Source organism: Centruroides vittatus, unplaced genomic scaffold (genome assembly GCF_030686945.1).
Source record: "Centruroides vittatus isolate TY-2023 unplaced genomic scaffold, ASM3068694v2 contig_817, whole genome shotgun sequence".
NCBI classification, from domain to species: Eukaryota; Metazoa; Arthropoda; class Arachnida; order Scorpiones; family Buthidae; genus Centruroides; species Centruroides vittatus.
Genome location: NW_027122532.1, coordinates 2,825,751 through 2,847,821, shown reverse-complemented (window position 1 = coordinate 2,847,821; position 22,071 = coordinate 2,825,751). Strand labels below are relative to the sequence as shown.

At 33.1% G+C, this 22,071-nt stretch overlaps 1 protein-coding gene across 1 annotated transcript in view; it reads left to right on the top strand.

Moving 5' to 3' along the window:
• HERC2 (E3 ubiquitin-protein ligase HERC2) overlaps positions 1–22,071 on the top strand; it is a 191,235-nt gene that overhangs the window by 10,299 nt on the left and 158,865 nt on the right. Inside the window, 8 exon segments of the mRNA XM_067278755.1 lie at positions 127–309; positions 1,814–2,030; positions 2,900–3,154; positions 3,898–4,083; positions 4,723–4,825; positions 9,074–9,235; positions 9,310–9,510; positions 16,129–16,280. Coding sequence (XP_067134856.1) covers positions 127–309; positions 1,814–2,030; positions 2,900–3,154; positions 3,898–4,083; positions 4,723–4,825; positions 9,074–9,235; positions 9,310–9,510; positions 16,129–16,280 — 1,459 coding nt within the window.

Here is a 22,071-nt window from a genome sequence, read left to right as displayed (position 1 = left end):
ATATTCTTTTTAAAGAAACAATATTTTGTTTATTGTAATAGAATTGATATTTTTCATATATTTAATAAATTATTAAATAATATTTTAAAAGTTACATACTTTAAAAAAATTGATTATCTTTTTTAGCAGAGATTAAAAAATCTACTTCTTGTACATGTGGAGAATCAGGAAATACATCTACTGGAATATGTCAGTGTACTGATTGTTTTCAGCCAGAAAAAGATGCTAAAGATCAAACTAATGAAACAGATAAAAAATATATAAATTCAAAAGCCATAATTGATTCTTGGACATGGAGTCCCCAAACAGGTATTTATTATTTATTATTATTTCAATGAATATTGTAGGAAGTAAATAAAATAATTTTTATTTGGATATTATTAATAAATTTGTCAATAATGTAAATTTTAATAATCTTGGATTAATGTAATAATAATGATAATGATATGGTAAAAATGTGTTTAAATATTTGTCTATTCAACATCATTAATTAGAATTTTATTATTAATTGGGGGAAAAAAACAGTACACATGTATGATTACTGTTATTTATAGAGGATTTAAGAAATTCTTAATTACATCTTCTGTAGATAATGTATTTATATATAGAATTAGCTTAATTTTTTATTTGGAGTTTAAGCTTTTCTATGTAAATCAAAAAAGTATTAATGCATTTATGAAATTTTTCATAATATTTTTGTTTTGATTTCAAATTATATATTAGATGTAATCATTATTATAGCTTTTCTTTAGATTCATGATTTCATATTGTATTAATTTTGACATTAGAAAGTTTTAGCATGAATAACCTAAACATTGACCTGCTTAATATTCATTGAAGAAGCTTTCTACATTGTCTTTTACTGTATATCAGTCTACATTAAAACATTCACCAACTAATTAATTTAATAACATACACATGTATGTTCTTAACTTCTAATGGTTATATTAATTATATCAGTTTTTAATTAATTAATCTACAATAAAACTAATAGTTGAATTCATATAACATTTGAAGAAGGTATAAAAATTTACTAAAAGAAAATAAATTATGTCTATGATTTCATATAAACAATTTATTATTATAACTATAAATAAATTTCACAGTACTGAGACTAAAACTTTTTCACAAAAAAGAAATCATGAGGAAATTGTTAGTAAATGTGAAGATATGTAGAAAATAATAGATAAAGTAAAATGGAACAGAAAAATAAAGAAAAATTCAATAGCATTATGATGAACAAGATTAATAGGTACACTCCAATGTGTCTCACTCTCAGCCACAACTGATGCACACTAGTAAACATTTTAATAAGCTTTTACTGGAATGTCTGGCACCTTAACAAGATGGCAGAAGCAAACAGCATTATATTGGCATTTTCAGACCTATTTTGTCAAAATAACTTTGGGTTAAAGATATATAGTAAAAATGATGGTAATGATTTAACTGTGAAGTGGCCAGATTGCTTCACTAGAGATTACCATATCCACAGCCTGATGAGTGCGATGTGATTGGTTACTGCAGCACTGAATTCATTGGTGAATATTGGAACACATTTTAGTACAACATGGTTCACTGATATGCTGTTTAAGACATACTGAAGTGTATCCAATGATGTATGTTTAGGATGGATATCAACAGGCTAAAATTTTACCTTTATTATTATGAAAGTGTTTGATGTTTATCAGTTCTGTTTTATAGGCTATTTGAGTTCTGTTAGTGTATAGAAAAGTTTAAAAAATTATTTTACATAGAAAAGTTTATAATTATATATGTCAGAGTATATTTATAAAAATTAAAATTAACTTCTCAGATATCAAGCAGTTAAAAGAATGTCTACAGATCCTTCAAAAAGAACAATATCAATTATGCTCAGAAGCAGCTGGGTCGACCCTTTCTTCAGTTCGAATGAAACAACGTCTTACTATAGCTCAACGATATTTCATGGCACTTGCCCACAGAAAGCCAACAAATACCAGATTGAATTCTTTTAGTTTTCATAATAATTTGAATCATGTGGATAGTAAAAGGTATTTAAAAACTTTTTTACAGATTCATTTGTTTTATAATTACAGTCAAACTCCTTATTTACATTTTTCAGAGAACCTTGGAGAAAAAGTTTAAGTTAAGGGAATATATATATAATGCATTTCATGTTTTTACTGAAAATACTATGTATTGTAAATTTAATTCCATGTAAAGTTTTAAATGCAAGAGAGTCATATCTTTCATCTCAAAGAATATCATGTAGACTTCTTAATTGTAATGATATGTTTTTATCTTTTAAATTTCTTTTCTCTAATGTATTGAAATAATTAATTGTTTCAAAAATTTAAAATTGCTTAATGCATATCATATTTCTAAATATTTGAACAAAGATAGTTTCAGTGAATGAATGTAACAAAGCAATTTGATTTTTGAAGTTAATACAGAATCTCTTGGTTTACACATCATGACATTACATATTTTATAAAAAAAGTATGAACATGTTTTGATACCAGTATTGTATTCTATATAATTTGTTATTTAGTTACACCACATTCTTATGCAATCTATTTTTGTTTTAGTGCATGAATTTAATTATTAAATTTCATTGAAACATTTCCTAATCCATAGTTTATTTCATAAAAATCAAAAGAATGTCTTATTTAGGCTATTAATCTTTCATAAGATATATTTTAAAGAAATATATATATCATGGTAGTAGCAATTTGTATCTTAATATTTCTTAATACTAATTTTATTGTTTAGTTAAATTTCATGTAATAATGAATTATCATTAAAAAAAACTGTATTAAAGAGAATCAATAAAGTATAATTCTTATCTTACTAAATTTGCATTTCTTTAATTTTCTAAACTCTAATCAAACAGTATTAATGATGTTTTTATTTTATTTAGCAAAATATCAGAAAAACCAACTTTAAGTTTAGCTAGAGTTGGTTGCAGAGCTGCGCTGAGTTTTGCTTTTGCATTTTTACGGCGAGCCTGGAGGTCTGGAGAGGATGCAGATCTTTGTAGTGAACTACTTCAAGAATCTCTAGAAGCACTTCGCATACTACCTGAAGCAACGTTATTCGATGAGAGTACAGTATCTCCTGTCTGGTTAGAAGTTGTTGAGAGAGCATCAAAATTTTTACAGTCAGTTGTACTTGGGTAAGTTAGTTTTAAGTTTTTTGTGTGTTCATTACACAAAAAAGTATAAAAAATATTATACTAATATCAGTGTTTAGTATTAATTGCATTCATATAGATCAAACTGCTAAAATTTAAAGTTTTGAATATTTTATGTTAGTTAACAAATCAGTGAGAATAATATACCTTATATATATATAAGTTATATTATTATGTATTTATGTATATATATATAAATTCCATTTATTTATATAAAACATTTTAACTTGTCTGTAATGAAAGATTTAAATTATTGCTAAACATTATATCAAAAGTTTTATAATAAATTTTATAATCTTTATAATAAATCAATTATAAAGATATACATCTGTATAATTGAAAGATTTATTGTGAAACTTTTTGATGCCTCTACCTTTTATAACAAAATTTAATATGATTTTATGTTTTAGAATTTAGCACAAATAAGAAACAAATAAAATTTTATTGTTTGGTTCATATTATTTTCTTATTTAAATTTTTAAAAAACATTAAAACTTAGCTTAATTTAATCAAATTTATTTGAAAGTTGATATTCATATATTCTGTAATTTATATTAAATCGATTTTGTCAGACTTGGTGAATTTTGAATCTATTAAAAAAATATTAAATGAAAAATTTTATGTAAAAAAAGGATTTTTAATATTTAAATTTTATTGTATATATTATATAAAATGTTTAGTTCGCTTATCATTAACAATAATGACTGTTTTTTTAAATTGTTTAGTGATATGAATATGGGAACTGGAAGTTCTCGCAGTTGTTTGCCACATATCCCTGTTTCCGATCAACAGACTGCTCTTTCTTTGCTATTGGAGTTGGCTGTTCAACATGGAACATTAAGGCATATACTTAGTACTATTCTTTTATTATTAGAATTGTGGAATAATGGAAAGTATGAATTAGATAATAGGTAAGTAAATTTATAAAAAAATAATCTTGTTTTCTACTTAAAAATTTTTTTAACAGTCTTTTTCAGTTGTTACCTTTAAAAGTAATAATAGAAATACTATTATCATTTTTAAAAAATATCATAGAACTTGTTTCTTATAATTTATAAAATATTATTTAATAGATATTTAAAAAACAATGCTTTATTATAGAAAACTTTAGTTTAGTTTTATTATGAAAACTGTTTAGATGTGTTTTTTTGAATACATAGAATTTATTCATTATAATAAAGTTTTGAAACAAAAGTAATTTGTTTTTGGAGAAATATTTATCTCCTACAATGCATTTACATAAAAGTTTTAAAGGAACGATACATTTTTCAAGTGTTCTTGAAAAAAATTGTAGTAGTAATACTAATAATTATAACTATTATAAAATTTTCTTCCTTCAGTTCTTAAAATTATTGTTTATTAAAATAAATGAAAGTATCTAAATATATTCTTTCTGAATTTTCTATGAAAGTAACTGTAAAAATCATTTAAGTTTCATGAATTTTGAAAAATGGTAATGCATTATTTTAATTCATATTAAATAATGTATTATATTTTTATAGTTGTATAAATATGTAATTTGATATTAAATTTAAATTTTCAAATTACAGGGTTATTAGTCATGGAACTAGTGCACCTTTATTACCTTTATTACATCGCTTTCAAAATATACAATGTCTGAAATCTAAATCAGTTCAAGATCAGAATGATAAGGTTTGTTAATTAAATGATTTATCAGTGAAAAGAAATGTTAAGAATAGGTTTTATTTGTATTTATGGTTTATTTTAGAATTTTTTTATTTATAATTTATTCATGTTTATTATAATATAATTATACATTTTAAATACCATATTTTACGGACTATAAGAAGCACTTTTTTTCTTTGAAAAATTGCCTCCAAAATTCAAGTGTGTCTTATACGTATTTTTTTAAAAAATTGTTTAAAAATTAAGGTGCATTTTATAGTCTGTAAAATACGGTAAATGCATACTTTATATATATGAATACATGTAACTCTTGTATAATGCAGTAGTTAGGTTCCACAGAAATGTTGCATTATAATAATTGTGTTGTGTGTGACTCACATTACAAAAGTGGGTTTACATTCCAAAATAATTCTTTTTTAAATAAAAATTTTAACTCTATTAAAACATTGTATACACAAGAAACATGCTTTGTCCTTATAGCTGAGCCAGCAGAAGCACTTTCTATTATTTTTATTCAGCTTGTTTGATTGTACAAACTGTTAATTCATTTAAATTCAAGGTCTTAACAACAACTTCTGATTTTATGCCAGGCAACCCAAACTCTCACTTTTTTTTCTTCTAAAGAAATAAATTTGTTTTTGTTGGTTTTTTTTCCTTTGTTGGCGATTTTGCTAGCCATTTTATACATTTTTTTTTAGTCACTAATAAACAATTATGTAATTTTTACAAGTAGAAAAATTAATTATGTATGCTACTTGCCAAGATATACAACTTTGATCACTCAATATTGATACGTACAGTACCTATGACTTTAACTAACTTATCTAATTAAATGCTACTTTCAAGAACACAATTGGAAAAAAAAAACAGAAAATTATAAGCAGCATGCACTTACACACAAAATGCCAAAGGAAATTTTTGGACCATTACATCATCAACTGCCGTAAATAATCGGGTTATAAACGATTAAAGATTATAAATAAATTTGGCACTTGAGGTAGGCATTAGGTGCCATCACTTATTAAAATTAATAATTATAATAATTTAAATATGGGCTCCATTTATAGCCCGATTATTTATGGCAGTTGATGATGTAATGGTTTAATATTATCGGATTTGATGAGTGTTTATTTGGAAATTTTTGGTGTATAAAATTGCACACTTGTTAGCATGGAATAGTTTTTTTTAAAACTTTTAAACAAGATTGTCAAAAAAATAATAAGCATTTATCGTAGGGGAAAATGCACATTTTACATTAGCAAACTATAGCATAGTAACTCAGTCAGTCAGTCAAAATAATCTTTATTCTCTGGCACTGCTGAGTACAGCCAGGCAGAAATACAGAAAAATACATAGTAGATACATGCTGTTAGTCATACAAGGGATACAATAAAATGTCAGGGAAAAGGGAAAGTAAAATAAAATAAATGAAGTAAAATAAAAAGAATAAAAATTACATAAATGATTTTAAAAAAAAAAATGAAGAGTAAAAATAAAAGTACACTATAACTAAAGTAACATTATTGTACATCAAAGTCTAAATGCTGTAATAGCAGAGCAACAAGACTAGAGTGAATCAGATCACAAGAGAGCAGGTCAATGGATCCCACATCTAATAGAGTAGAGTGAAACAAATTCCTTCAACAAGTTAAAGTTGCTGTTGCTTTGTAAGAAAAAATCAGGCTTTACAGGCCAGTCTATATTGTTTGTTTTGGCATGCTGCATGCACTGATACCTGATGTCATCCAGCATAGGACAGTTGTATAAATAGTGCATGACACTGTCCCGCACCTCACAGAGCTGACAGCAGTCAGAATTAGAGTGATAAAACCTTTTCAGGTAAACACAAAAGCACCCATGTTCAGTCAAAAATTGGGCTAAGTCGTGTGTGTTGAATCCATTTGCTGTGAATATGTTTTTTGACCTTTGGGATGAAACATCTTGTTAATGTGTTGTTCTGGGTTCTTGTCCCAATCCAGTTGCCAGGTCTCCAAGGCATTGTCCCAGATAAGGTATTTAAGTCTTGACTTAGGAATGAGATTGTAGGCAGGAGGAGTATCAGGATTAGGCTTATGTTTTGTGCCAGAAAGTCAGCCCATTCATTACCTGGAATGCCACTGTGTCCTTTGATCCAGTTGATGGCATACTTGTTAAAAGACATAGAAGCTGCAATGAAGATGTCGTTCACAACAGGGTGAGTATTATCTTTATTCCCCAAAACAGCAACAGTCGCAGCACTGTCTATGAAGATGTTTATCAGTTTGTTCACAAAGTTAGCGTTGCACCAGTTGATTGCCATCAATACAGCGAAGATCTCAGCTTGGAAGACAGAGCATTCTGGGTGTAGAGGAAAGGAATCATTGTAAACCTCTTCACCAGCCTGAAAGATCACAAAGGCACTTGCCGTGCCATCTGTTGATTTGGATCCATCTGTAAAAGCTTCAATCTCTGTAGAGGTAACATGAGGAGAGAGTCCCTTCCTTAAAGCAGGATGTGGGAGTGTAGATACAGGCCTGTCTAATTCAAACATGGTGGCATTAAAGATGGTTCCATTAATATCGGCATCCCTGCCCCTAGAGATACAGAAACATTTGCTATTAAATTGGAGAAATTGTAGGATGGGGAGCTTCCCAGCCACCACAGAGGGCTGCATTCGAAACAGTGGAATAGCACCTGTGAGTCGTAATAAGACAATCTGTTGTGCAGACCTCAGAAGCCAATGGTTATGAGATTGAGAAGCAGCAGTGCTCCAAACAGCAGATGCATATGAAATGGTTGGTAAAAGCAGACAATCATATATGGCATTAGTTGCCTCAAAACTGAGGTCCCAATTACATCTGGCAACCCTTAAAAGACCGTTAAAGGCAAGTTACTTCGACTAGTAATGTGTTTTATATGCTGTTTCCAGGAGAGTTTATGATCAATCACAACCCCAAGGAAGGTGAGATTACTTACAACCTTTATCGATTCATTACGAAACCTGATGCAAGGCACATGTCTGTAAAGATTAGAGGTGCCCAGAGAGGAGAAAACAATTCCCTTAGTTTTTGTCATGTTGAAACTGAGTTTATTACTCATACTCCAGATGTACACTTTCTTAAGAATGTCAGTAGCTGCCTTTCTATGTAGTTTTTTGATGAAGCAGGGAAAACCAAAAAGGCATCATCTGCATATGCATAGACACGACATTGGCAGCCAAAATCAGTACGGAAGAAGTTATCGAATAAAATATTCCAGAACAGGGGTCCACAAACAGACTCCTGTGGACAGCCACGTTATAGCTTATGTGTAAATTGAAGATGCCCCAGAGAGATAATTGCTTCTCTATCTTCAAAATAATTAGCAGCAAGATAGAATAAGTTAGCCGGACAATTGCCCTCACCTAATCTGTGTAAAATTTGTGGCCACCAGGCGTAATTGAATGCAATTCTCAGATCTAGGCTGAGGCCAAAGACAAACTTGTGGCTTCTTAGCAGATGTTTGATGTGCCCAACCAAGTCCATCAATGCATCAACAGCTCCACACTGGCACTGGAAACCATATTGGGCTTCATGGAACAGTCCTCTGGATTCCCAGAACCAATAAATATGATTAAAAAGAAGCCTATCTAAGATCTTCCCCAAGATTGACAGCAAGGAGATATTTTGCATGTTTTGAATGTCAAGATGTCTGCCCAGGTTTTTCAGAATTAAAACAAAAAGAGCCTTCTTTCATGGCTGGGAGAAGATACCAAACTTGAGGCAAAAATTGAGAATGTTGAGAAGTAGATCTGGGCGGGTTTTCCATGTTGTTAGAATAATGTCTTTGCTTATCCCATCTAGACCTGTGGCTTTGTTCCTTGGGAGACGGTTTATAGAGTCATTGACCTCAGAAAAGGTAAAAGGTGGGTCATCCTCTGAGAGCTCACCATCATTCCTGCATCTTCTAATTGCAGAGTTCTTGGGAGTGTCCTCCACGAGGGAGCCAGAAGGGCAGAAATAATTAAAAAGGCCGGAAACTGTGGTCTCAAGATGGCATAGTAACTAAAAGAACATTTTCTAGAATAAGATAAGTAGATTTAGAATGATTTCATATGAACTCTTATATTTAAATTGTATTGTATAAGTACTGCATTATACAAAGATTGCTATAATCTGTGAACTGCATTGTATCAAAACTTCATTGTAGAAATACTGCATTATATATGGGTTATCTGTATTTTATATGAAACAAAATATTTTAAAATTAAATTAAATTATATATTATTTATTTCAGACTGTATCAGTGACATTAAGCCCAACAGAATGTTTTTTAAAGTTTCTTCAGTTGCCTGATGATGACAATATTTCTGTAGATTTGAGACAGACAGCAGTGGTGATCATGTGCCATTTAGATCGTTTAGCTACTCCATTTCTTCCTAACAATGAAGAACCGAAAGTATAATTTTAATGTTACTGTAAAATTTAGAAAAGAAAAAATACCATATATATATAATTATTTTTTTTATTCAGCTCCAAGTTAATTCTAGTCTACAAGAAGTGTTTTCTTGGGGGTGGCTCAGTTGGAATAATACTCGAGGAAATTCATCACCTGTCTTCTGTGACAGTATAGCAGAAATTGCCATATCTCAAATGTTATGTTCAGAATTTTGTCTTCTGATTTTGAGTAAAACTGGAAAAGTTTTTGTACTTCAGTTCAATTCTGAAAACATGGTGAGTATTGTTTTATATGCAATATATTTTGATTTAAATTACTACATTATTTAATATTTTTATAATTCTTAAAATTATTAAGATAATTTTGTAACCACATTGATGGTTAAATTAAAAGGTGATGATCAGATAGAAAACTAAAAATCTTAAAAATAGTGAAAAACTTATAATAATGTACTGTATCTGACAAAAAACTGTGGTCACCTCATCATTTTAATTCCAATGTATCATGTGCATCTGATAACAGGATTCAAAATGCACATGTTCAAGTCATGTTGCCAACTGCTCTTTTCCTAATATACTACATTGGGATTAAAATGATGAGTGGCCATCCCCTCATTTTAATTACAGTTTTTGTTAGGTATAGTACATTGCATTATATATATTTATAAATATTTTTTTGTGTGTGTCTATGCTACATGTTAAATTTATACTTGAATAAGTTAGAGTAAACTGCATGTTTCTATACTTTTTAATAAATGAGTGAGTAAAAATGTAGAGAACTATATTAAAATAATTATTAAATATTATACAAATCAGTGCTTTTAGTTCTACACTAATTATTTCTTTCTAGATCTGTCTCTTAAAATATTAGAAAAAGTACCAAACTTACAGTATCTTTAATAATTCATTATTTAAATAATAAAAGTATGAAAAACTATTTGTAAATAGCTATTCAATTGGAAATATATTTATTGTTTTTAGGCTTTTTATATAAATAAATTGAGATATAAACAGGATAATATAATAAGTCATAATACATATAGTGACTGATCAATTCTTTCCCAAGAATTTGATTTCCACACAATTCTTTTCTGACAGTTTATCCCCAGACAATTCTTCTCCAGGTAGTTCTTTTCCCAGATAGTTCCTTCTCAGACAATGCTTTCCCTGTTAATTCTTTCTTGGACAATTTATTCAAGAGTTTCTTCAGATAATTCTTCTTTCAAAAGTTTTTCTTTGCAAAATAGTCTTTTGCAATGTCATTTATTTAAAGACAAATAATGTAAGTTTCTCTAACAACAAATTGCTTCATTTAATTGTATAAATAAATATATAAAAACAATGTTTAACAAAATTACTCTGCTTCCGTTTATTTGTCCGTCGTTCGCTCCAGTTGACAGTCCAATTTCACAAACACGGAGGCGACCTTTCTTTAGAGGCTACTGCCTCTGCAATAAAATGCAAAACAGGTTAAGAACGTCCTCTGGCGTTATCGCCACTTTCATATAAATTACAATTTAAGTAAATATAAAGTATATTTAGTATATAAAGTATATAAATATATATATATATTTATTTATACAATTAATATATATATATATTTACCGTCAGCCTTTATATACTAAATATACTTTATATTTACTTAAATTGTAATTTATATGAAAGTGGCGATAACGCCAGAGGACGTTCTTAACCTGTTTTGCATTTTATTGCAGAGGCAGTAGCCTCTAAAGAAAGGTCGCCTCCGTGTTTGTGAAATTGGACTGTCAACTGGAGCGAACGACGGACGAATAAACGGAAGCAGAGTAATTTTGTTAAACATTGTTTTTATATATTTATTTATACAATTAAATGTATTTACCGTCAGCCATGTTTTTATACTTTATATTTACTTAAATTGCTTCATATTTTTTGTTTATATAAATGTTGTATTCCAGAATTTAAATATATAAATATATTCCATTTCAGAAGTTTACAGATTATACCAAAAATAGTGATCATCCAAAAAAAATTTTTGAGAGGGAGATTTGTTGTTCATAATTAATCTGTTGGCCCATTTACAGGAAAACTTTATTTTTGATGTAATTATTTTTTATTTCAGGTAAAAATGACATATAATTGAAATGTATAGAATTCTTCTTCAAAATGTAAAGAGAAGATGCTGAAGTTATTCCTCAACTTTAAAATTTTTAGTTTAAGAACAAAAGCAAATTTTCATGTTATAATCCAGTACTAACATGATATGAATGATATAGAACTCAAAAATAACTCTTTCCAACACCCAAAATCCAACAAAATGTAGAAATTTTACTGTAAACTAACATTTTCATTCTTATATTATAACTGACATTCTCAGATGAAAATGTTAGTTTTCATTAAATATCTACATTTTGTTGGATTTTAGTGTTGGTGAGTGTTAATTTTGATTATTTAACCAGTTACTTTCAATGATGTAGAACTTAAATGGAATTTGAGGTAGGAAAAATTCAGAGAGTTGCTTATATCTACAAATTGACAAAGAAATATATAGGATTGTCTGTAAAATACAATCAATAGGCTAAAACTCATAAATCCTTCACCACTTTGTCACCAATTATCATTACTTTTATTTAATTATCATCATCATCCTTTATTGTCTAATGGGAATTTCTTCCCTATTACAACGGGATTACATTTACAATATTTATTTGCTTTTTTACTTTACAATACTCTTTGATTTTATTAATTTACACCTGTTTTTCCGCGGATACATTCCAAACATTTTTATTTTGCATCTTACAATCTTATTACTCTTTTTCATTAATAATAACATATTTTAATACTTCCTTAGTGTTGATTAGTTTATTTTTGTAAATGTCAATTATTTTACCAAAATAGTTATAACTTTTATAAGTCTTTTTTACTTGTTTTATTGAAGTTTTTTAACAGTTCTATTAGCGAGTAGCATTTATAAGTTCGAGCTATATCATAATGTTCACGAATGTCGTTTAATTTGGACATTTTAATATTAAATGTCAAGGTGTTAAATCTTCGGCGCTACATAAGAAACGTTTTGCCGATAAGCTTACATAAGTGCTGTTTACAACGAATATTTATTTAAACGAAGTTGTACCACAAGGTGTTTTACATTCAAATTTACCGAATATAACCCATAAATTGAACAGATGGTGTTTTAAACAACGAAATATAAGCAATTAATAATAATATTAAATTATTCATTTTATTCACCAAGGTGGGCTTCTCCACTTGGACGGCCTGGACCTGTAGGTTTTGAGCTTGGATCGATTCCACTATGAAGTTATTGAAAGATTTTGTTTTATAATACAAATTCGAAGTAATCCAAGTTTCAGTAATTGCTAAGAAATCCGGTTCGTATTTAGCACAAAGGTTATTTATTAATGACGTTGTATTTTTTTGTTCCTTGGCCATTCCAGTTAGCAATGGAAGCCTTTCATTATTCTTTATGACTTTGTTGTATTGCGTAAATTTTTGCTTAACGTGATATCAACTGTCAATATTTATTTGATTACTATAAGGACGAAAATTATTTACATAAACCAATTTGCTCAATCTTAGGCTATATGTTATTTTTTCTTGGTTTATCGTTAATATATCATTACGGAGTTTCACTTGGTCTTTTTGTTTTCGCAATTCATGAAGTATTGGGAGTAAATTTTTCCTTCTTATCCTTGAGTTTTTAGTCAAATCTGGGGAAATTTGCATATCTTCCCATTCTTTTGATACTTTTTTTGCTGTTTCTTGTGAATAAAGGTATAAAAAAATTTATCACGAAGTTGCTTATTGCTGAATGTTATTCTTACTGTTGTATTAGGTTGCTTTGTGATTAAATTTGTTTCTGTAATCTCAGTTTGGGCTATATCATGAATATTAAGTACATTCGTCATAAAGTTATATACCTCTAACTTAGATATGGATTTTGAACTCGGATATTTGTATACAATTATTTTTTTATAATTATAATCATTACTTAAGGAGTCTATTTTAAATTGCGTTAATTCATTTTCACTTTTTTGATTTTCTAGTTGTTGTTTTAAATTTTTAATTTCTTCCTCCATTTTTATCTGTCTTTCCTTAGTCTCACGTATGTCTTGACGTATTCATTCTACGTCTTCTTTTATATAGGCCATTTGTTCCAACAATTTATCATTTGAGACATTTATTAAATCCGATATTTTAGTCCATAGAAGTGCGGATGAGGTGTCAAGTTGACTTGCCGAATTAGTAAGAAGACTTGAATTAATATTAGGTGACTCACCTGTTGAGCCTAATGAATTCTGCTGACCAGGTTCCATATTTTGATTCGAGAATTCTTTTGTTCCTTCTTGTAAATCACTTTTCGGTTGTGTTCCATAATCCGTAATGAGTTTGATGTTTGAAGTGCTTGGTTGAGCTTGTTTGTTCTCTGTTCTCGTTCTGGTCCGTGGAGGTCTTCCACGCTTGACTGGAGATCTTTGCATATTATTATTTTTTATATTATTGCTTTTTCCTTTACCTTCACTTAGATATTGTTAGTTTAAACTTGTTTAGTAATAAATTAATCAAATGAACAGTGATTCATCATTTCGCAGCACAAATGAAAGGTTCACCAAAAAGTCACTCGCAGCGTCGACGTTCAGACACGCCCCCCCCACTTTTATTTAATTATTAATACTTTTATAAGTGTATAAATATAAGTATCACATAACAATTACTTGGTAAAAACAAATTATGGTTAGCAACCTTTTCTTGTGTTTATTATTAATCTAATCTAAATACAATGTAGAAGAAATATAAACATTATTTATCTATAGAAAACAATTCATAATATGACATGAAAACAATTTGAAATTTTCATTTGGCCATTGTACACCTTTAAGTGTTATTTATTTAATTAAAGAAATCTAATAATTTTATACCTAAAAATTTAAATTTTAAATACATATTATGTGTTTAAATTAAAATAAAAAAGATCCTTTCTTCATAAAATTGATTTTTCTTAATTCAAGGCTGTCTGTGGGAAGAACTATGCAAACATAATTCTTGATAGAATAATGGAAATAATTAACCAAAGCAATATTGTAGAAATTGTTTTGCTAAAATGTGAGGAAAGATTGTCTGAGAAAGAACAGTTTGAACTAACTGTCTGGAGAACAATTACCAGGGAACAATTGTTAAGGACAAAATCTTTTAAAACAATATTAAAATATGTAGCTTTTATGTGATATGTGTTTTTATATAATAACTTTTGGAAATTATTAAATATTAAAATTTTATCATCTAATATAAAGTGATAATATAAGAACAATTTACCTCAGAAAATAGTCAAATAATAAGTCTTTTTTAATATTTAAGAAAACGTTTCCAGTATTTAGAAACATTTAGAACAGTTTCTACAGTATTAAAAAAATATAAGGGGTGATCAAAAAGTTTCCGTTTAAGGACATGGCTGCAGCATATATGCAAATTAGCGCATTGCCGATGTGGGGTATATAAGCACCAACAGCGAAGCGTGGGATTATTGTGTGGAAAACGCTGAAACGTGAACAATGGCGACATTAATACCACATGCGTCCAAACAGGACCAATGCACTGTGATTCTTTTTTTGGCTGCCGAAGGAAACACACCAGTAGACATTCATTGGAGAATGAAGAATGTGTATGGAGAAACATGCCTGTTGAAAACCACCGGTGCACAAAGTTCAGAGCTGGTCGCGATTTGATGCAAGATGCAGGTCAATCTGGAAGGCTAGCAACATCCAATACAGACAACAAGCGGGCAACTGATGATGCAATTAGGGTGGATCATCGCATATCCATACGTACACTTTCAAAAGATTTCGACATAAGCTTTGGTAGCAAGCAACACATAATCCAGCAGGAGTTAGGCTACCATAAGGTCTGCAGCCAGTGGATACCTTGGGCGTTAAATTCCGAACAACAATCAAACAGGATGGCTGTTTCCCTGATGCACCTGATGCGTTTCAATGTTGAAGGCAGCATGTTCCTTGAGTGCATTGTTGCTGGCGACGGAAGCTGGTGCCACCACTGGAAACCTGAGTCGCCACCACTGGAACCTGAGTCGAAAGCGGCGACCATGCAATGGTGTCATCCTTTGTCCCCTCATCCCAAGAAGTTCAAGAGCCAGTTATCTGCTAGAAAAGGGATGCTTACCCTGTTCTTTGATCAGTAGTGCTCATTGCTTATTGATTTTAAGGAACCAAGTGTCTCCATCACTGGGACATGGTACTGAAAAATGCTGGAGAAATAACGACATGCAATTAAGGTGAAACATCCAGGAAAACTGCTAAATGGGCTGATTCTGCTTCACGATAATGCACGTCCCCATACCGCAAATTTCATAACACAGAAGTTATGCGCACTAAAGTTGGAGACACTCGAGCACCCACCTTACAGTCCTGATCTCTCCCCATGCAATTTTCACGCCTTCAGTTTCTTAAAGAAGTCCTTAAAAGATTGACGGTTCCGGTCAGACGTAAAGTGCAGCAAGCAGTTTCGGACTTCTTCAACCAGCAGAAACAGGAGTTTTATCAACGGGGTGTATTCAACATGGTGAAGCAGTGGGATGCTTGCCTAAATGATCATGGTGCTTTTGCATGACTGGCATACCAAATTTGAACTGTACAACCTTCAAACTGAAACTCTTTGATCATGCCTTATACATTATTAGTTAAAAAAAGTTATTCCTAAATTAATCTTTGAGTTTATTTGTGATAAAAGTTCATTTGATTAAAAGTTCAAAATAGTTGTTTTTTGTTGTTTTGAAATATTACATTCTTTTAGAATTGTTTTTAGATTGAAATTCAATATATATAAAAATTTTAATGTTAAGAACTCAGTTTACAATATGTAAAATACCTTTCTTATTTGTGTTAGACTCCTCAATTAATTGAAACTTTTGGTGAAAAAGAGATAATGAAAATTGCCACTCATCCAGATGGCAGACATTATTTAGCTCTCACAACAGAAGGAGAAGTGTTTTCCTGGGGAATTGGAGATGGAGGAAGATTAGGTCATGGTGATTACAAGTAAGTAAATATATTATTAAAGTTATAAGCTATTCTCTTTATACATAAAAAATGAAGATTGGAGTTGACAGATTTTGAGCTCGTGCGTAACTTGAAATTTTGGCGAATTTTTTTATTATTTACATAAAAAATATCCAATATCCAAATATATATCACAATAGTATATAAATAATAAATGTTGTACCGACAATTATTATTTACATACTATTGTGATATATATTTGGATATCAGAAGTTAAGAAGAACCCGATGATGTCACGATTATGAAGATTAGAACCTGTTTTTGGGAATGATCTGCATTAGAAAGGTACTTCTTATACTAACGACTTTGTAACAGTTCTAACGATTGCTCGACTACTTGGCGCCATTTTTGAAGTGACGTTATTACCTACCAACTAAATCTGATATCGACCAATCGGACAGTTACTTCTGGTGTACTGGATTGTTAAATCTTGGGACTTTGCCTTCCCCATTGGGTTCCCTCGACGGTTTTGGATTGCATTCAAACGGTTTTGCTGTTATCAAAGGCTTTCTGGGACCACCTGGTCAGTCAGCCGTTCGGCATTGTTCTGGCCGCTCGGAGTGAACGGTTCCTCAGCCTGTATCTTCTGGACGCAGTACTTTCCATTACCGAGTCTGCTTCAAGTACTCATTGCCCTACCTCCCAGTGTTGCTTGTGTCCGCCATTCGGCTCAGTGATAGTTATCAGCTTGTATTTATGCATCTAAGTAATCATCTCCTCACTTTGTCAGACTTTCTCGTGTGCTGTGACTTCAAACAATGGAAGATAGTTTGAACAACAGCTTTGCTGAAGAAGATCTCATATCTTCAATTAACCAAAACCTGAGCACTATCTTAGGTTCCTTACCTTCGGAAAGCAATATTGCTGTTCGTGTGGCCGATCGTCCACGTGTTTGGGATGTGGCAGTCCAGATGCACGCCGCTGCTAACCAAATTTTTGGCATGGTCTTGGCGCTCAGGGAGCGACTCAAAGAAATCTTTAATTCCACCAAAGCTTCCAATAAGTGCTTCTACTCAGAGGTTGTCAAGAAAAATTCTTGTCCATTGAGTGCCACAACAAAATTTATTACTGTAAATACAGCTAAACTCGAGGGGAAAGAAAACCCCAAGAAAAAAGGACATAATGTCGTTCTCTCACCCATTACTGGCCCGAACGAACCCCCTCCAATCCCAGAGGAAACAATGAACCTAGTTCAGGACCATATAAACCCGTGGCAATTAGGAATAAAAGTTAACCAGATCAGGCCCCTCCCAAGCGGGGACCTCAATATTCAAGTCCATAGTGAGGAGGACTCAAATACCCTAAAACAAGCTATTCAGACCCACTCCCTATTATCTTGTAAACTTAGGATCTCAACCAGAAACAAACAGCAACCTAAGGTTATTCTATTCAACGTTTCTTCGACCATTGAGGACTCAGAACTTCTTGATAATTTATATCTTCAAAACTCTTTCCTACAAAGCCACCTTAACGAGGATACCTTAATCAGGAGGTGCAGATCAGCCATAGCTTCAGCCCAAGAGGCACTCAACAGGCTAGGCACGTGGTGCTGTCTGTACCCCAGATAATCAGGAATGCGATTATGCAGCACAGAAAACTCTTTGTTGGATGGTGCTCCATACCAGTCAATGACTACATCTCGATCACGAGATGTTTTAAATGCATGGGCTTTGAACATACCTTGCACCACTGCGAGGATAAGCAACGGTGCAGTCACTGTGCCAAACAGCACAAATGTAGGGAGTGCCCGAACTCACAAAAAGATCTGAAGTGTACTAACTGTATACAACACAACAAGACTGTCCCTGATCACAAAAAGTTAAGAACAGACCATAATGCCTTAGACAAAAACTGCCCTATTCTAAAAAAATACAAGACAATACAGGTTAATAGCATCCACTACAAATAAATCACTTTCCATTCTCATTTTCATCATGGATAATTCTCCTCCAATTCATAATCTGATCTCCAGTACTGTTAAGGATTACCATCATCTTAAAATTCTACAAATTAATCTTCAGAAATGCAAGGTGGCCTTGTCAGCTACTGTCCAGATTATGGTCGAGATGGACACAGATATTCTCGCCTACCAGGAGCCCTACACCTATGACAACAAGGTAGCCCTCTTAGGCCAGGGTCATCACTTAACTAAGAAAATTGACAATTTTCCCATTAAGACTGGCTTTCTAATAAGGAATAAAAACTTAATCTGTCAACTGGTCTCTCAACACTGTACTGAATACACTACCACTATCAGTGTCAATGTGGATTCCACAACCTTTCACATAATCAACACCTACTGCCCACCTTCAGAAAACATCGAGACCCCTGTTCTTATCATCAAGACTATTGTCCAGGCCCACCCACCGGGCCCTAAGACTGTCTGTGGGGACTTTAATTCCAAATTCCCTATCTGGTTCAGCCCCTTTGAAGACCCTAGGGGTCTGGCTGTGGTTGAACTCATGACTGAGCTTGACTTGCATTCTCTGAATAAGAGTCGGCTTCCTACCTTCTCAAATCACAACGATGAGAGCTGGATTGATCTCTGCCTGGGGAACAGTACTGCCACCAGGTTTAACATCGATTGCCAGACCTTGGCTATCCCCTCAGTGAGCGACCATGCCTATATCCAGACCACCATCAACAGGACCTCCTCTCATGCTAACTACTTTATTGCTAATAGGACTAACTGGGAGAGTTTCGAAGGGACACTAAAAACAATTTGGAACCCCACGGAGCTGATTCAAATTAACACTACTCATATGCTTGACAATGTAGTTTTCACCTTACAATCTGCCATTAAGAGGGCCTTTCACTCTGCGACCGAAGTCAAGGTCTGTAGACCCTCTGCCCCCTGGTGGAATAGGGAATTAGCTGCCAAATGGACTGCGGTACGAAGGGCAAGACGTAAGATCAGGACTACAGACGACCCTGCATTAAAATCTCTGAGAACCGATGAATATAGAACCCTTTTTAGGGACTACAAGACGTTAATCAACAATACAAGACGAAAGTCTTGGCAGGAGTTCTGCACCACCTCCAACCACTATGGACCATGGTCAACTCCTTATTACATGGCCATTAAAAAGAAAAAACCTCTGACACCTTCGGCTACCATCTCAACTGATACTGGCAAGACAATCAACCTCAATGAAACTTACCAAGTCATTTTTACCGACCTCTTCCCACATGATAATCCAACCAACAATAATCCCAAGCAACAAGAAATCAGAAATCAAAGCCCAATTTCTCTTATGACTGACGACAATAGACCTTTCACCTCAGAGGAGATAAGTAGAGAATTTCATAAAATCAAAAAGCGTATGGCCCCTGGCCCTGACTTGATTAACTGACAGATGGCACAACATGCCTACGAGGCCATACCTACTACTTTCTTAATTATCTTCAATAAATGTTTGGACCTTAAGTACTTCCCAGCTGTCTGGAAAGAAGCAGCCGTAAGGCTAATCGCCAAGACTAAGGACACCTTCCCCACCAAGCCCTCTGACTACCGCCCCATATCCCTCCTGGCTGTTTTGGGAAAGGTTCTGGATGCTCTAATGGGAGGACGGATCCTCCATCACTTGGAGAAAAAGAATGCACTTCACCTATCCCAATATGGGTTCATGAGAAATAAGAGTGCCCACCAAGTAATAGGTAAGATCCTTGATTATGTTCATGACGCCAAAAGCGACGGGAAACACGCGATGATGGTCTTGATTGATTTTAAGGGCGCTTTCGACTATGCGTGGTGGCCTGCTATCCTGACTAATCTTGCAAATCTCAACTGTCCAGCCAACATCAATGGGCTCCTCAGAAGTTATTTATCAGGGCAAACTGCCCTAGCAATAGAACAAGGAACCATAATGTACAAAACCACTATCACTAGGGGCTGCCCTCAAGGTTCCAAATCAGGTCGAACGCTATGGAACATTCTTTACGATGGGCTTCTCAACTCTATCAATACCTGTGACTTCCCTGGCAACCCTTATCTGTAAGGTTATGCAGATGACACTGTCGTCCTGCTTTCTCACCAAAATCATGAGGTTCTTCAACAGCACACTAACAATCTCTTACAAAGTATTCTCAACTGGAGTGAGGACAATTACCTTATCAGTAACCATAATAAAAGTTACTGTACGGTCTTTCCTAAAGCGAATCCATTACTTAAGAAAACCGACCATCCATATCAAGGGCCAAAGGATTCAATGTGTCAATAGTATGAAATACCTTGGGGTAATCCTTGACCCCAAACTCACCTGGAGGGATCACACTCAATATGTGTACAATAAGGCAATTCGTGTCAACCACTCCCTCAGGAGTATTGCCAGGAACTACTGGAGGATTGATCATCGGACCAGCCAGCTCATTTATATGGGTGCAATTGAACCGATTCTAACCTATGGAAGCGAGGAGTGGGGCTACACAGCCAACAACATCCATATCAGACGGAAACTGCTCTCCGCGCAGCGTAAAGCTGCAATTGCAATCACCAAATCTTATAGGACCACTCCAACCAATGCCCTCCTGGTCATCGCTGGGCTCTTTTCTATTCACCTGGTAATTCTTGCAAGATATCTAAGGAATCTACTTATGAAACTTCATTTTCATAACATCACCGAACCTAAACTAAGAAAGTTGATGTCGAAAATGCATCTCTCCGGCTCCTTCAGCAAATTGATTAATGACATTTCTAACTATGGGATAGACCTCAACTGCAACATTAACCGGCTCCACCTTGCAATTTCTCCCACCAATAGGATTTACTTTAATTTACCACCTTTACTTACTGGAGTAAATTTCTTCACTGACGGCTCAAAAACCTGGGATGCTATGGGCGCCTCTGCTTGCCTGGTCGATAGCACTAAGAAACATCATTGGCAAACTGCTCTTCGCCTGCGCAATCAATGCTCTAACAACCAGGCAGAATCCCTGGCCATCCTTGCCACGCTGAAGTATATCAATCAAAATATCTCCTGCTTTTCGGGAAAAACTGTCAGCATCATCACAGACAGTCATGTGGCACTCCATCAGATAAAGAATCGGAACCAAAAACTGCCCATCATTGACAAAAGTCTTAATCTCCTTAATGAAATCAATAACTCAGCCTACATCAATTTCTATTAGGTTCAGAGTCACTCTTCAAATCCTGATAATGAAAGGGTCGACAGGCTGGCTAAGAATGCCCACAAGATAGCTGACTCCTATGCTTATGAGGCCATCCCTCTCTCTACTCTTCGCAGAGAACTGCACGAACTACTCACTACCATCTGGCAAAAAGAGTGGGATACGGGTACCACTGGCCGGCACACGTACAAATTTCTCCCAAGTGTCAGCACACGTCTTAACTTATCCTTCTTCCACACCAACCGTGCCATCACTTAGCTTATGACGGCGCACGGGAACTTCCAGGCGTACCTTAATCGTTTCCTCGAGAAAGGAAACGGTAAATGCAATTGTGACATCGTAGAAGAAGAGGATCCATTCCACGTTTTATTCACTTGCCCTAAGTATACCTCCTATTGTGGAAATCTGCGTAACGTAGTGCATGCGGAAGGTCATCATTGGCTCTGCAACTTCAGTGTCCTCCTCTCCTCAACACGGATCTTCCATGGACTAAAAAACTTCTGTAAGCATCTTCCATTAATGAACTTTTACAACGGATGCAGAACGATAACCTAGTTGTCGGACTTATTACTGCTTACATTATAAAGGCTAGCTCCTTTGTGTTCTCCTCCAATCTGCCCTCGCTTATCAATCCTGTTTTTTA